Source organism: Typha angustifolia, chromosome 11, assembly GCF_048772165.1.
Source record: "Typha angustifolia cultivar Huaian chromosome 11, ASM4877216v1, whole genome shotgun sequence".
NCBI classification, from domain to species: domain Eukaryota; kingdom Viridiplantae; phylum Streptophyta; class Magnoliopsida; order Poales; family Typhaceae; genus Typha; species Typha angustifolia.
Genome location: NC_133249.1, coordinates 1,197,565 through 1,210,409, shown reverse-complemented (window position 1 = coordinate 1,210,409; position 12,845 = coordinate 1,197,565). Strand labels below are relative to the sequence as shown.

Below are 12,845 nucleotides of genomic sequence, written 5' to 3'. Positions count from 1 at the left end.
GTAAAATGTAATTAAATTTATACCAAGTTAATTATAAAAGATATTAGCACACTTATTTTGATATATATACATTACTCTCAGTTAATAATATATATATTTTTTACTTGATAAAATATTAAAATAATATAATTATCAAAAAATAAAAATAATGTGCAAGATTATATATCTAAATAATAATAATTACCTACTGAACCGATAATATCTTTTATTCCTATTATACCCTTAAAAATTTTAACAGTTAAATTTTTATCAAACTGATTAATAAAAAATTAACTAAAAGCTCTTATTCTAATGCTCTACATGGAAGGCATACAGGATAAAAGTACAAGAAAATATAATAGACACGGAATCTGTGCAACATTTTGCATAATTAAGTTATTTATTTATTTATTTTATATGAGTTGCACTGGATTACATAAGTTGATAGTAAATTTAAATAATAAGCTACTTAATATTTATATTAAACGGATTAAGTGATTTAGGACAAGGATTTATGCCAAATTTAAATCCACTTGAAAAACGAACACCAAACCCGGACTGGCCGCGTCATGCAGGCGAGACACCCCTCGCTCCGCCACGTCATCCATTCCTTCACCTCTCCGCATAACGTTGCCCTTTTCCTTTTTCGTTACTCGAAGTCTCGAACCATTCTCTAGTCTCTCATCCTCTCTCTCCCCCACCCAAATCCTCCACTTCTACCCCGATTTCGTAAACCCTACACTCAACAAAGTTGGGGAAACGTTAGGTCTCATTCCCCTCCCTCGCCGCCATGAATCTCTTCCGGTTCGCCGGCGACATGACCCATCTCTTCAGCGTCGTCGTCCTCCTCCTCAAGATCTACGCCACCAAGTCCTGCTCTGGTTCGCACTAGGATTTGATCTTCCCTACTTGGATCGATTTCTTTGTAACCTCTTTAGCATTTTCGATTGGCATAGGGATTTCGCTAAAGACGCAGGAGTTGTACGCCCTCGTCTTCTTGACGCGCTACTTGGATCTGCTCACGGATTACATCTCATTGTACAATAGTGTAATGAAGGTGGTGTTCATTTCGAGCTCGCTCGCCATAGTGTGGTGCATGCGTGTTCACCCCTTGGTTCGCCGGACCTACGACAAGGATCAGGACACCTTCCGGCATTACATCCTTGTTGCAGTGAGCTTTGTGCTGGCGCTGCTCTTCCACGATCATTTCACATTTCGAGAGGTAATTTGATCGGTTATCAATGCTATTTATGGTTAAGATTGATAATTTGCATGTTTATAAGCATTAGTAAGATGATCTGCGGGAGCTCACTGATGATGACAACGGTAGTTGGAGTATTGCAGAGGTACCTATTTTGGAGTTAGCAATTGTGTGCAGGTTTTATTGTTGTAATTGTTGCTTACTTCCTAAAAGGGTCTTTCAAATGAGTTGTTGAAGGATTTTGGAGAAGATAGATTTCTTCTTCCCGGGAGAAATGGAGATCGTCCCAGTTAGGATTTCCTTAGAACTTAGAAGAAATAAATATAGGAGATAAGTATGAATTTACAGAGATTAGAAATGGAAGTTACGTAGGTCAACTCCTCTAAAGGTTACGGGCGTAAACAGATTTTGTACTGCCTACTTCTTAAAGATTGTCTTATTCTAATCTTCCATTAGAATAATCAAGTGTAAACCTCCTGTTGATCAGGTGTAAACTGGAGTTCCACACACTAGATTAACAGCACTAAGCATAGGTGGCAAGTCTATTTTCCAATGGCTAGAGAATTTGTATGACTTTTATTGCTCTCCACCATTTGTTGTTACCGGATTTGTGCTTATTACGCTTTAAGATTGTTGACCTTGAGAAAAGCATTGGCAATTTGGCATAATGTCTATGTTATATAAAAAGTAGTGAATCATCACTTATCATGGCTTGCATGAATGTATTCTAATATTTTTTATCCATATGAAACTAGTAATTTGAACTTTCACTTTTATATGCACTTCCTTAAAGATCAGACTTCCCTAATTTGTAACTTGGTCTAGTTTTAATCGGTAGCCAATCATACAAGATTCTTTGCTTAAGGTGGACCTTGAAAGGTGTTAGGAAATCAACATATCAAGGTTTGAAAGTACTATATGAGCATATAGCTTTTCACTTCCTCTCATTCTTGTGTTTTCATGCCTTACTGAAAGTTTGTGCCTTGATAAATCAGAAGTCTATGTGCATGTCTTTGTTTATCCCTTTTGGCCATTAAACTGCCTGTTCTTTGTCAGTTTATATCCTGGCATATTAAGGGCTTGCAACCTACATGTTAATAGCATATATTGTATCAGCAAAACTTATTTATTCCACAAATACTTGTCTGGTTATAGGTCAGCTGGTCAGGTTGGTTGATGTGCCTTTTTTTTTTGAACATATTAAGAAGTTTGAAGTTGCTATTCCCAAGTTAAAATAATACATATCAGCTCTGTGCCTCTAATATTGTCCTTTTTGCAGATTTGTTGGGCATTTTCCATTTACTTAGAGGCGGTGGCAATTCTTCCTCAGTTAGTTCTGCTGCAGAGAAGTGGAAATGTGGACAATTTGACTGGGCAATACATTTTCTTTCTTGGGTATTGTTTTTCAGTCTCTGATTAGCTTCTTTTTTTTTATCTTACTTTTATCTTTCAGTTAACGGCATAGATGAACCATATATATATATATGTTTTGCTTCATGACTTTCTGTACATGAAAATTTCTATGCAGCATCCGTTAATCTAAAAAAGTAAAAAAGTTTGTCCTAATTGGATTCTCACTTACCTGTTTACAAATAACGGAGACTTGTGTGCTAGCTAGTTTTAATATATAAGTGCACACCTGAAATATTTGCTTTTGAAGTGGCTTGTGTTGTGCTATTGGTACCAGGTATGGCATGCTATAATATGTCCATCTTCAACTCCTATGAATTCTGAGTACATATTTGATAGTATGCTGAAACAGTGATGCATCTAGACCTACAACGTTACTTTGTTCTCTGGGACCTTCTATCCTTGACCATGTCGTGTTATGCTTGACATCATATGGAAATAATGGTATTGTGTGTCTATGCTTCTACAATTTTATATCATGTATGTGTTTGCATTACAATTTTGGTAATATACATAAGATTACCTATGAACTTCAACTGTGATGCTTTTAAATGATCCAAGAATGTTACAGGTGAAAGCAGCTGAAGAGGAGTCAGTTAAAACTTTAAATAATGTTTCACTTTCAGCTTAGACTCCTTTGCTAATCATTCATAAACCTGTTTTGAGATATTATTATAACCTCACTCTATTTGATCTGCAGGGCCTACCGTGCTTTTTACATTTTTAACTGGATTTATCGCTACTTCACAGAGAGTCATTACAGTCGCTGGATATGTAAGTTTTTTAATGCTCGCAGATTTTGATTTAACTTGTAATACATGCTGAGAGTATCCTAATAAAATCTGTCTTCCAGCTTGGATTGCCGGTCTGGTTCAAACTGCTCTGTATGCTGATTTCTTCTATTACTATTTCTTGAGGTAAAATTCTTATAATGACCGTTACTGTAGTTAGGATGAGCTACTTTTATAGCCACTTACTTGTATCCCTTTATGTTTGCAGCTGGAAAAACAACGCAAAGCTTCAGCTACCTGCTTGAGTCGAATGAAAGTTACAACACCTGCACAACGAATGACTTAAAACTTCTATTGGGCAATTACTTGGTACTGAGGTAGAAAATGTTCTACTACACGGAATAATGGGTCAGGACTTTGGTTCTGTAATCCCATTATTATGTCACTGTCGATGAAGGATTTGTCATTAATGGTGTTGTCTTCTTTTTAACTGTTAATATAATCACAAAGGTCACGCATTGCCAACTTCCAGGTAAGCCAGTTTTATGAACCTCATCAGACCATTTTTGTAACAGCAGTGTGCATACCATCAGAGTTATATGGGTGCTACTCGGTCTCTCGTTAATCTGCTGCCCATTTATATCTCGGCGTGCAAGGTGTTTGGTTGTGGAATAACCTTTAAGTAATTTAGTTATATTTATTTTTAAATTTACATAAAATAATATATCACTTTAGATTATTATGGTTTTTAGTTTTAAATTAATATAGTAGTGTAATAATTATATTTAATGTAATAAAAGTAAATAATTTTAGAAGATAATTTGGTAGATAACTAAATTCTCTTTATAATAGATGGATGAAGGAAGGGGAGAAGAGAGAGAGAGAGAGAGAATGATTTACGATAATATTTTTTTATGGGTAAAATAATAATGAAAGAGGAAAAAGATATATATTAATAAATTAGTATTGAGATAAAAATAATTCAAAGATGGAGAACAGGGGTAACAAATACGCTACGTAATAGAAGTAGTAACGAAGAAAAATTGATTAATCTTCTTTGATGCATGTGTAGAATTCATAGAACCTACACGAGTATATGATATCGCATCTTAATCATCACAAACGCAGAATCTTTTATCCGATGACATTATTCAAACACTTGGCAAATGGTTGCCGAAGCAATTATGTTGGTAAAGACTTTATATAGACTCTACACTTTTGCTTCCAAGGCGACCATCATCAAGTAACAAGCAAGCAACAGCCCATATGACTCGACGAGGCATTAATGGGTAGATTGTTATATAATATCAATCTACTAAGATCCAACGGCTGTGGTAATAAGATAGTAGACGATTAATCAACCACGTTGGTGGTTGGACCCGAAACCGAACCGCCCTGGATTGATCTCGAACCAGACCTGCCTAAACACCTTCACGATCACGTCATGGTACTCATCCGAGTTCAACGTCAGGTAGCAAGCGAGCAGGCTCTCGAGCTCCTCCGGCCGTCCGATCCCTTTCTCCCATATCATCTCCACCATCGACTCCTTAAAATCCTTGTGCGGATCTCGCGAGCACTTCACCACCGCGAACCTCTCCAGTCCCTTTTCCTCCTCCATCTCCGCCTTCGCCATCTCCAGCGCCATCGCCATCGCCTTCGCCTTCATCCGAGGTGAGTAAACTCTAACCTTGCTTCTCGTCCTAATCTTACCGCTAAAGGACTTCCTCCCCTCTCCTCCACCGCACTCCGCTGTCCGATCGAGATCGGCGGCCTCGACCGGCCGCGTCCGTCGCCTCCTCCGTCGGATGCGGCTGCGAGCGAGTTCTAGATCGCCGTCGCGCCGCCTGCTCTCCGATGCACGAGAGTGTCGTGTGAACGGGATCAGGTGGCCCAGTGTTTGCGAGTCGGGGAGTTCGAGATACCCCCCGACCGACTGATGCCGCGGGGATCGGCGATCCGGCCTTCGCTGCCGGAGGCCGACACCGTCGTCGCCGAGGGAGAGGCGATGCGGCGCGTCACCTGATTCGGGGACGGGGAGTGCGGACTCGGAGCACGCGGCGAGGCGAGGAGGCGGCGGAGGTGAGATGGACTTTGAGTTAGAGTTACTAGTCGGCTTTGGGCCTGGACTGGGATTCGAATGCGGGGAGTTAGGTTTGGGCTGGGAGCTCGTGGGCTTTAGCTTGGAGATCCAGGAGAAAGGAAGCACGTGGGAGAGGGAGAAGGCTTTCTTCTCTTCTTGCTGCTGCTGTTGCTCTCGCTGTGGCTTCCTTCCCCATCTCATTCTTTTCTATATCGTTTGGAGAATTCGGTTGAAGTGTGTTGGGTAGTGGGGAACGTAGGGGCTGGCTTCCTTCGGTTATATAAAGTGGAGGAAAAGAAGCCGGAAGAGATGTGACTCCAGCTTCGTGTAGGTCGTTGCTCTCACTTGGATCTGATCCTCCACGGACCCAATGCGGAAATTTCCTACAATCCGGTACTTCGCAACCTGTGATGGGTTGCTTTTCTTTTATTTGGCAGCCAATGGCCGGGTTGTAGAAAGTTCCTGCAACCTGCGACGCAGACAACTTTCCCCAGTGCTCTGTCTCTTGGGCATTCGAACGAGAGTGGCGGTTTCGGGGATAGCTAAAATAGCTTTTCTTCTGTAGCTTCCACAGACAAATCGTACCTTGGCGAGGAAAAAGAAAAGGGAAAAGTTGGGAGGAAAAGGAAGGCAGGAAAAAAAGTGGGAGGAGGATTAGCTTTTTCGCTTTTGTTGGTAATTTGAATCGACTCCCGCCCTCTATGTTTGTAGTAGGTCTATTTGTTTGATTTTGGACAAGTTGCAGCAATTTGGGGCAGAAAGATTTCGGAAAACTGACCATCTAAGCACGCTTGTACTGTAATACTTGATGCACTTCCGGGTGGTTTGTCTGGGCTTGGGCAACGAATAAGTCAATTTGGGACGGGTGTGCCGTTTAAGGTTCCTCAGAGAGTTCTAGGATTAAGGGCATGATTGATATTATGGTGATACAATTTTATAAGATACGATAGGAATATTATGTTATTATGGTAAATAGAGATTATAAAATCAGTTGGTTTTTGTTCATGAGTACACAATTATAATAATAAACTGTATGCAAGGATAAGTTCTAGTCTCAAGTCATAGTAAGTTCTCAAGTACTTGATTTCCTCCGAAGGATAGAATGTTTCTTGCCTATGTAGTCCGTTGCCCACTTTCCGCCGTCCTCTTTCCACTTGGCGCCTCTCTCTCTCTCTCTCTATCTCTCGTTTCACGCCGGAATCCTAATCACCATAGGCTCCAAGGTGGAATCTACTCAATTACTTGCACAGTTCCTTACAAATTTAATCCATTCATAATAATGCCATAATTGATGTTAGATTCTATTGCTAATCCTTTCCTCGATCACCTACCACCCATTCGAAGCGTAGAAAAAGCGCCTCCCACCTTTTGTCGTCTCACAGTATGCAGTCTCTCTGACTACGCTATCCTTACTTTCACTCTTAGCCGCTCATCGTAAACTGGACTTGTCTCAAGCTTTCCAAAAGTGGCCATAAAGTGGTCGACCACTTCGCTCTTGCAGATGCCAAAGCTTCCAGGCTCTTATGCTATCCCAGTAAATACCACCTCACTACCGTCAAAATTCCATAGGCGGAGGAGGACCCATTTTAAACTCTTTTCTTTCTATTTCCAGAACCAGAGTCTGCATGACTGGATCTGTCCCTAACAACTCGGAGAGAAGCATAGCCGTTCAAGTAGGAACGATGCTTCGTTCTCCGCCGTAGGTTTTGATATGCTGATGAGAGGTTAGGAGTGGAGAGTTCAGAGGAATCGATTCCCACCTCAATGCCCTTTTCCATTTCCACACATCTCTTTTGATGATAGGTTAATGAATCAATTTTAGTCTTGCATCTTCTTCAATGGCTGAGACCAAAGAAGCTCTTAACAAACCTAAAAAACGGTTGATCTTACGCACTTCGACTACCCAAGATGCTCCACGTCGCAGTGCTCCGTAGCTATAGTAGTAAACAAAACCACTAGAAAACAAGGAGTAGATACATATTATATATGAAATTTGCTAGGGCCCAATAAGAATAAAGCAAAATGGCATTTGGTGGTCACAGATACCCGTTTGACTGAGCCCAATTGACTTGATATCTATACCTCTCTCCCCCTCACCCTCATTCTCCACTATAAAAGGTCACCCCAAACCCTTGCCACGAAGCTAAACACCGTCTTCTTCTCCCCATGGCGTCAAACAATGGAAGCGTAGTGCTCCTTCTCATCGTCCATCTTCTCTTGTTTCCGTGGTCTATGGAAGCCAGGAAAGTTTTAGGTGGAGGAGAGGGAAAGACCCTCTACTTTGAAGGTGGTTTGACACTTGGTATCAATCCAAGAGTTACTCCTTCTCCCTCTAATATTGCTGTTGATTTCAAGGCCTATTTGACGAGTGGTAGGGAAAGGTTTCTGCGGTCTGTCCCAAGCCCGGGCGTCGGCCATTAGCTTTAAAATTAACTTCCATGCTTTCCAGCTATTCTCCTCAGTTCTGGTAACGCATGTCGAAGCTAATTCTTTGATGAGATCAAAAAAGAAAATTTTGATCTAATTAGTAAAGAAGTGTAAAACTTTGATCCAATTAGTAAAGAAGTGTACATCGACCGGAAGTCATAGATCTGCTATATTGCTGGTATTTTGTTCGTATAGGAGAAGGAATATTTCTATATGCTATACTTTTCTTCAGTTTCTGCATGCATGCAAGTGGCTAATAGTGACTTTGGAACCTCGAATCACCCTCAAATTTACATTCCAGAAGTGTAGATATGTCCTGACCAAGATCAACTACCTCCGTGGATCGCAATTCGTGTCAATAACCGAGAACTTGGATTGGTATCCACAGGTGGAGACTTTAGCTCATACATACCCGAAATGGTGGTCTAATTACGACATACCAAAAAAGAAACGAGGTGCGAAACTAAAAAGGCGGATCCAGCTTAATTACGATTGAAAAAAATTAAGTTTGCCAGACTAACTACATTAATTCAGACGTCTCTTTAAAATTCCAATTAGGCTTTAACTCATAAATTTTCGGATTTCTTTTACAAAATATTGCCGCTCAATTTACCATAGAAGAATGAAGAATCTCTCCTTTTGACATATGAAATTATTATCATTTTGAAACACCAAGATCATAATACAAAACGTTGGTAACACTACTTCATTAGAATAAAGTGTTTGTTGATGCTTGTTTTTGCAGTACTATACTCTATATATTATGTTACTTAATAGCTTTTCCTCGATGATCTCCAAATATACTGTTCTTAAATAAACAAAACAAACTTCAAACCTAATTCTTACAATACCTCAATAACTAGTCATAACATGAAGTCAGATTGCTAATGACACAAACAGCAAATAAGATATTCACAGAGCTTCTTACTCCATCAGTACCAAGTATTTCTCAACTATGTCCTATGAAATAACTCAAGTTCTCACGAAAATCTTAGATATGCTCACTTAAAGCCTTCTTTCTTTTCCTAGTAGGATGGTGAGGACTCTTGTATTCCATGGGTGGTGCAAGCAGTTAAACTAGTCCTGTCCAAAGGCTTGGTATTTGTGTTTTCCCTAGTATCACAACTGTATGAGATACAGTTAGAAGACAAGCATACCAACTACAAGTGAACTTACTTAGTGATAATACACCACTGCCTTTACAGTAATATTGTCATACATACATGGGGATTAATTAAAATTTGTTCAAGAGAGTGTTGTCAAAAGAATGCATTTGGAAGTTCTATCATGAAGCACCTCTCGAAACTTAGGATGATTAAACTCTTATTATCCCTCTTTTTCTACTAAAATCTCTACAAACCAATAAAGTATCTTATTAATCAATATAACAGGCTACTTCAGTAACTATGAACGCAGGTGAGACAATAAATTAATATGGAACACCACTACCATACAAGGTTATAACCACACATACCTCGCTGAAAAATAGCACAAAATTCCAAATTGAGGCATTTCAAGTTGAAAGAAAGAGCTATCATCAGGTCTTTTCAGCTGAAGTGAGATGCCCCATTTTCTCTGTTATATGATCCGCATTCTTCTTGTTCCACCAAATGTTCAACCTTTCAGTTATTTTTTCTTGATTTCTTTTGTCATCTGCATCTCGTCTTTCTGACTGAACCTCCTGTATATCAGAAGAGCCAGGAATCTCTGTAAGAAATTGCTCCCAGAAAATATCATTTACCCCAGGGGGCACATTAGACACTGCAGTCTCAATTGTTTGATCTCTTGATGAATCATGTTCAGCAACAGCAGGCTCAGAGTTCACATCTATCTCAGAGATCTTACTCCGTGTATCTGACTGAAACTCTGTCAAAGGAAGAGCAGGGCTTTCTGCACAACTTATGGATTCTTCCAACTCAGGGGAGGAATAAATATCTCTAATATGAGGTGAATTAGGAGGCAATTTAGACAATGATTGCAAGTTTGTGTCAGTTTCCCCAGACAATGCATGTATCTCCGTAAGTACTACAGCAGAAGGAGGGCAAGGCACAGTACTGTCATAAAGCATGTCTTCACCAGAAGCTTCACATACACTTTGGAAAAATTTCTCCAAGGAATTCAACGACGATTCCATCTTCTCGAATGGCTCTATGGCTAATGTGTGTGCAGACACTATGTCCGAGCTCACTCCGCTCAAGTCCTGGAAAGGTTCTTCCGTGTCGGCTTCCATACAAAAGATGTTAGTCATTGGGAGCCTTCGCTTCTTATTCTGAAGATCAGAATTCTGTCCAAAGATGGACAGAAATCCATGTCTCTGAATGATCTGACTCAAGAAAGCTGTCAGACTTCTTTGACGGTGCTCCATTATTTGCAGTCTCTCCTCTAAAGACTGCATTTGTCTATCCATTGCAAGCTGTTCTTGGGTGTGTTTCTGAAGCTCTGATATGAAAACACCCTTATCATGCTTAAGCTTATCAATCTCTTCCTTGAGTTCCTGTCTTTCTTCTTCTGCTAATGGTCCATTCCCTTGGTGTTGAAGTGAATGGCTATGTATTGGTTTACGTCTGTGAATATTTTTCAACAGATGCCTCTGCCCCCTTATAAAGTCCTCATTTGAAAATTCCCACTGATCGGGATCTATTTTCCGGAAACCCTACAACAAGATAATGAAATGGGGATGAACATTAAAACCACATAGAAGGATCATTTGACACAAACAATATTGTAAGACAAGGAATAAAGAGAAACAGGTTCTGCTAACAGTTGTTATTATTTAACTTATTTTCATTTATGATGGGAAAATGAACTAAATTATGGTAGTGATGAATACAAGATATTATCTACAAAACCTACAAAGTCACACAGAGAATTCTTCTATAAGTGCATAAAGGTAAAGGAGGTTCTAATTAAGTTGAGCACGTTCGGAAGATCAGCTTGCAATAAATTTTGAGCCTAACATCAAGGACCAAGCGAAGCTCGGCCTTAAATCAATGGATATTTTGAGATTGATCATTTATCAGTATCAAATCAAGGTTGATTCAAGTATGAATGCATGTCTGGAAAAAGAAAAAGATACCACAGATATCTAAATAAACAATCAAACACTTATTTAAGAGGATGACCAATCTATGTACGTATTTGCGTGCATCTAGCCTTCACTCATATAAATCAATCCTTATCAATACAAATATGTTATAATTAGAACAACTTTTACCCAGAGGTCATAAAACTGAATCTCCTATCATATGAGCCATGATAAAATTCGATCTGCACATAGGGTGCTTATCAGCAGCTTGAAATGAGCAAAAGAAGGGGTCTCATAGGAAACTCACAATTCTACATATGTCATTGACGATTGGCGGTACTCAAAAGAGGTCCAAGATATTGACAAATATCAAATACAAAGTTAAGTATCCAATTCTAGAATCAGAGGGGAAAGAATAATAATCCATTCTGTGGCGAAGAGGACAAATAAATGACCCATAAATGCTATGAGAATTTGGATTTAACTTCACCTAACCATCCATTAATCATAGAATGACATATAATGGGTGATAACTAAGACTAGAAAAATGCCAAAAAAATTGAACACCCCTTCTCTTTCTTCTGAGCAAGATCAATAATTTAAACATCTAGTGCATGCAGATTAACAATGCTATCAAATCAGATATCAGCTTAACATATTCAATATTAACCAATTTAAAAAAGAAGAAGAAGAGATTTTAGAGTATCCAACACCAGCAACACAACTTAGATGATACAAAGTTGTCAATACAATTAGTGCTGAAAGATCACTAATTTCCATCAAATTCCATTCACTTACATAAGTATTCAGTTGCCTGACGAAGCTAGAGAAGTTATTATGCTTGAAGTACTTGGGAAGCAGATCCCTAGAGAATTCCGGCGGATTCCAAACCACGAAGCTCGCATTAGTGGCGCTCCACGAGACAATCGAGCTCGTCGAAGGGTCATCCACCATATCATACGTCTTCACGAGGAAAGGAGCCGGCGAACTCGAACTCCCCTGCGAGCTCTCCATCCCAATCCACCAACACTACCAACCTCCACTCGCACCCGATCCCACTCCCAACCACCAAAACTGGGAAATTCCTCCCTCAATCATTGCGACATCAGCTCATACTTCACGTCGATTTCAGCAATCTCGGCCGATCCGCCGAGATTATTTTCCCTAGAAGCCCTGTGTCTTCTTGTTTTCTTCGATTCGATCTGCAGCAAGCGCGGCAAACGACCCGATCGAGAATTTTACGAAAAAAAATAAAGAACAAAATGAATCAAATATGTGAGAAAATTGGTGGACTTGCTTCAACCAATCTGGCGCAGAAGAGGAGCGAAGACCGAGACCTTTTTTTCCCTTTCTCGTCCTATGATTTGGATTTGGACTTGGATTTGGTGCCGCTGATGCTAGAAGAGAAGTCGGCCATGTTCTGGAAGGATTTAGATGGATCTTGCAGTATTTTGAGGCTGTGGAAATTTCTAGAAGAAGAAGAAGAAGAAGAAGAAGAAGAAGAAGAAAGAAGACGAAGGGCAAAGTACGCTCTTATGCAAACAGCCAGAAATATACACAATTTTCCCAATAAAGGTGAACCTTTTTGCATTTTTTTTTTAATCTCTCCATAAATCCTTATATATTATTTTTAATCATTTCCTAAAGGAAATTGACAAAATTATCCTTCGAGAATTGTCTAATTTCAATCTCCTCTCATTGATAGAGGGATATATGTGGTCCAGGTTAAATAATATTAAATTCGATAGGTATATTATTGGTAGAGGCAACCACGACTTAGTTTACACTATCTTTTATCCTTTATATATATATATGTATATATATGAGTTTTTTTATTATTATAATTCTGCTAATTTTTCTTATTCCATGTTTAATTTATCTTAAAATTTAAATATAAAACTAATTCATATTTAAAAGTTGCTGAACTAAAAAGAGATATATTTAAAAAATTCCTTTCGTACTTAAACAATTTTAGTTAGTGATATTTTAATT

The 12,845-nt window shown here is 39.1% G+C and overlaps 3 protein-coding genes across 5 annotated transcripts; 1 reads left to right on the top strand and 2 right to left on the bottom strand.

Moving 5' to 3' along the window:
* The first annotated feature begins 622 nt into the window (after positions 1 to 622).
* LOC140770439 (ER lumen protein-retaining receptor A-like) lies at positions 623 to 3,988 on the top strand. Its single transcript, XM_073111638.1, has 6 exons — positions 623 to 860; positions 936 to 1,201; positions 2,460 to 2,575; positions 3,291 to 3,364; positions 3,444 to 3,507; positions 3,590 to 3,988. The coding sequence occupies exons 1-6, from the start codon at positions 770 to 772 to the stop codon at positions 3,624 to 3,626; spliced, it is 648 nt and encodes a 215-aa protein (XP_072967739.1). The 5' UTR covers positions 623 to 769; the 3' UTR covers positions 3,627 to 3,988.
* A 420-nt stretch (positions 3,989 to 4,408) lies between these two features.
* LOC140770297 (uncharacterized) lies at positions 4,409 to 7,261 on the bottom strand. The gene has a single exon (XM_073111411.1). The coding sequence runs from the start codon at positions 5,600 to 5,602 to the stop codon at positions 4,679 to 4,681; it is 924 nt and encodes a 307-aa protein (XP_072967512.1). The 5' UTR covers positions 5,603 to 7,261; the 3' UTR covers positions 4,409 to 4,678.
* Positions 7,262 to 7,752: 491 nt separating this feature from the next.
* On the bottom strand, positions 7,753 to 12,384 carry LOC140770296 (heat stress transcription factor A-4b). 3 transcript variants are annotated; one of them, XR_012106012.1, is made up of 3 exons: positions 11,652 to 12,384; positions 9,303 to 10,481; positions 7,753 to 7,890 (listed from the first exon to the last, which is right to left on the bottom strand). XR_012106012.1 is itself a non-coding variant. In XM_073111409.1 (3 exons), exons 2-3 carry the CDS (start codon positions 11,865 to 11,867, stop codon positions 9,366 to 9,368), a joined length of 1,332 nt encoding a protein of 443 aa, XP_072967510.1. In that variant the 5' UTR covers positions 11,868 to 12,055; positions 12,151 to 12,384; the 3' UTR covers positions 9,135 to 9,365. The 3 variants fall into 3 exon arrangements, 2 of the variants coding, with proteins under 2 accessions (XP_072967510.1, XP_072967511.1); XM_073111409.1 differs by lacking the exon at positions 7,753 to 7,890 and having other exon boundaries at positions 9,135 to 10,481; positions 11,652 to 12,055; positions 12,151 to 12,384; XM_073111410.1 differs by lacking the exon at positions 7,753 to 7,890 and having other exon boundaries at positions 9,135 to 10,481; positions 11,652 to 12,055; positions 12,191 to 12,384.
* Positions 12,385 to 12,845: the final 461 nt, after the last annotated feature.

What these genes read in the sequence shown, in the direction of transcription:
- LOC140770439 (XM_073111638.1), top strand. Translation starts at nt 770, where the DNA reads ATGAATCTCTTCCGGTTCGCCGGCGACATGACCCATCTCTTCAGCGTC. An exon ending in CGCCACCAAGTCCTGCTCTG is followed by an intron (nt 861 to 935) that starts GTTCGCACTAGG and finishes CGATTGGCATAG; the next exon opens with GGATTTCGCTAAAGACGCAG. An exon ending in TTCTATTACTATTTCTTGAG is followed by an intron (nt 3,508 to 3,589) that starts GTAAAATTCTTA and finishes TTATGTTTGCAG; the next exon opens with CTGGAAAAACAACGCAAAGC.
- LOC140770297 (XM_073111411.1), bottom strand. Translation starts at nt 5,602, where the DNA reads ATGAGATGGGGAAGGAAGCCACAGCGAGAGCAACAGCAGCAGCAAGAA.
- LOC140770296 (XM_073111409.1), bottom strand. Translation starts at nt 11,867, where the DNA reads ATGGAGAGCTCGCAGGGGAGTTCGAGTTCGCCGGCTCCTTTCCTCGTG. An exon ending in TCAGGCAACTGAATACTTAT is followed by an intron (nt 10,482 to 11,651) that starts GTAAGTGAATGG and finishes ATCTTGTTGTAG; the next exon opens with GGTTTCCGGAAAATAGATCC.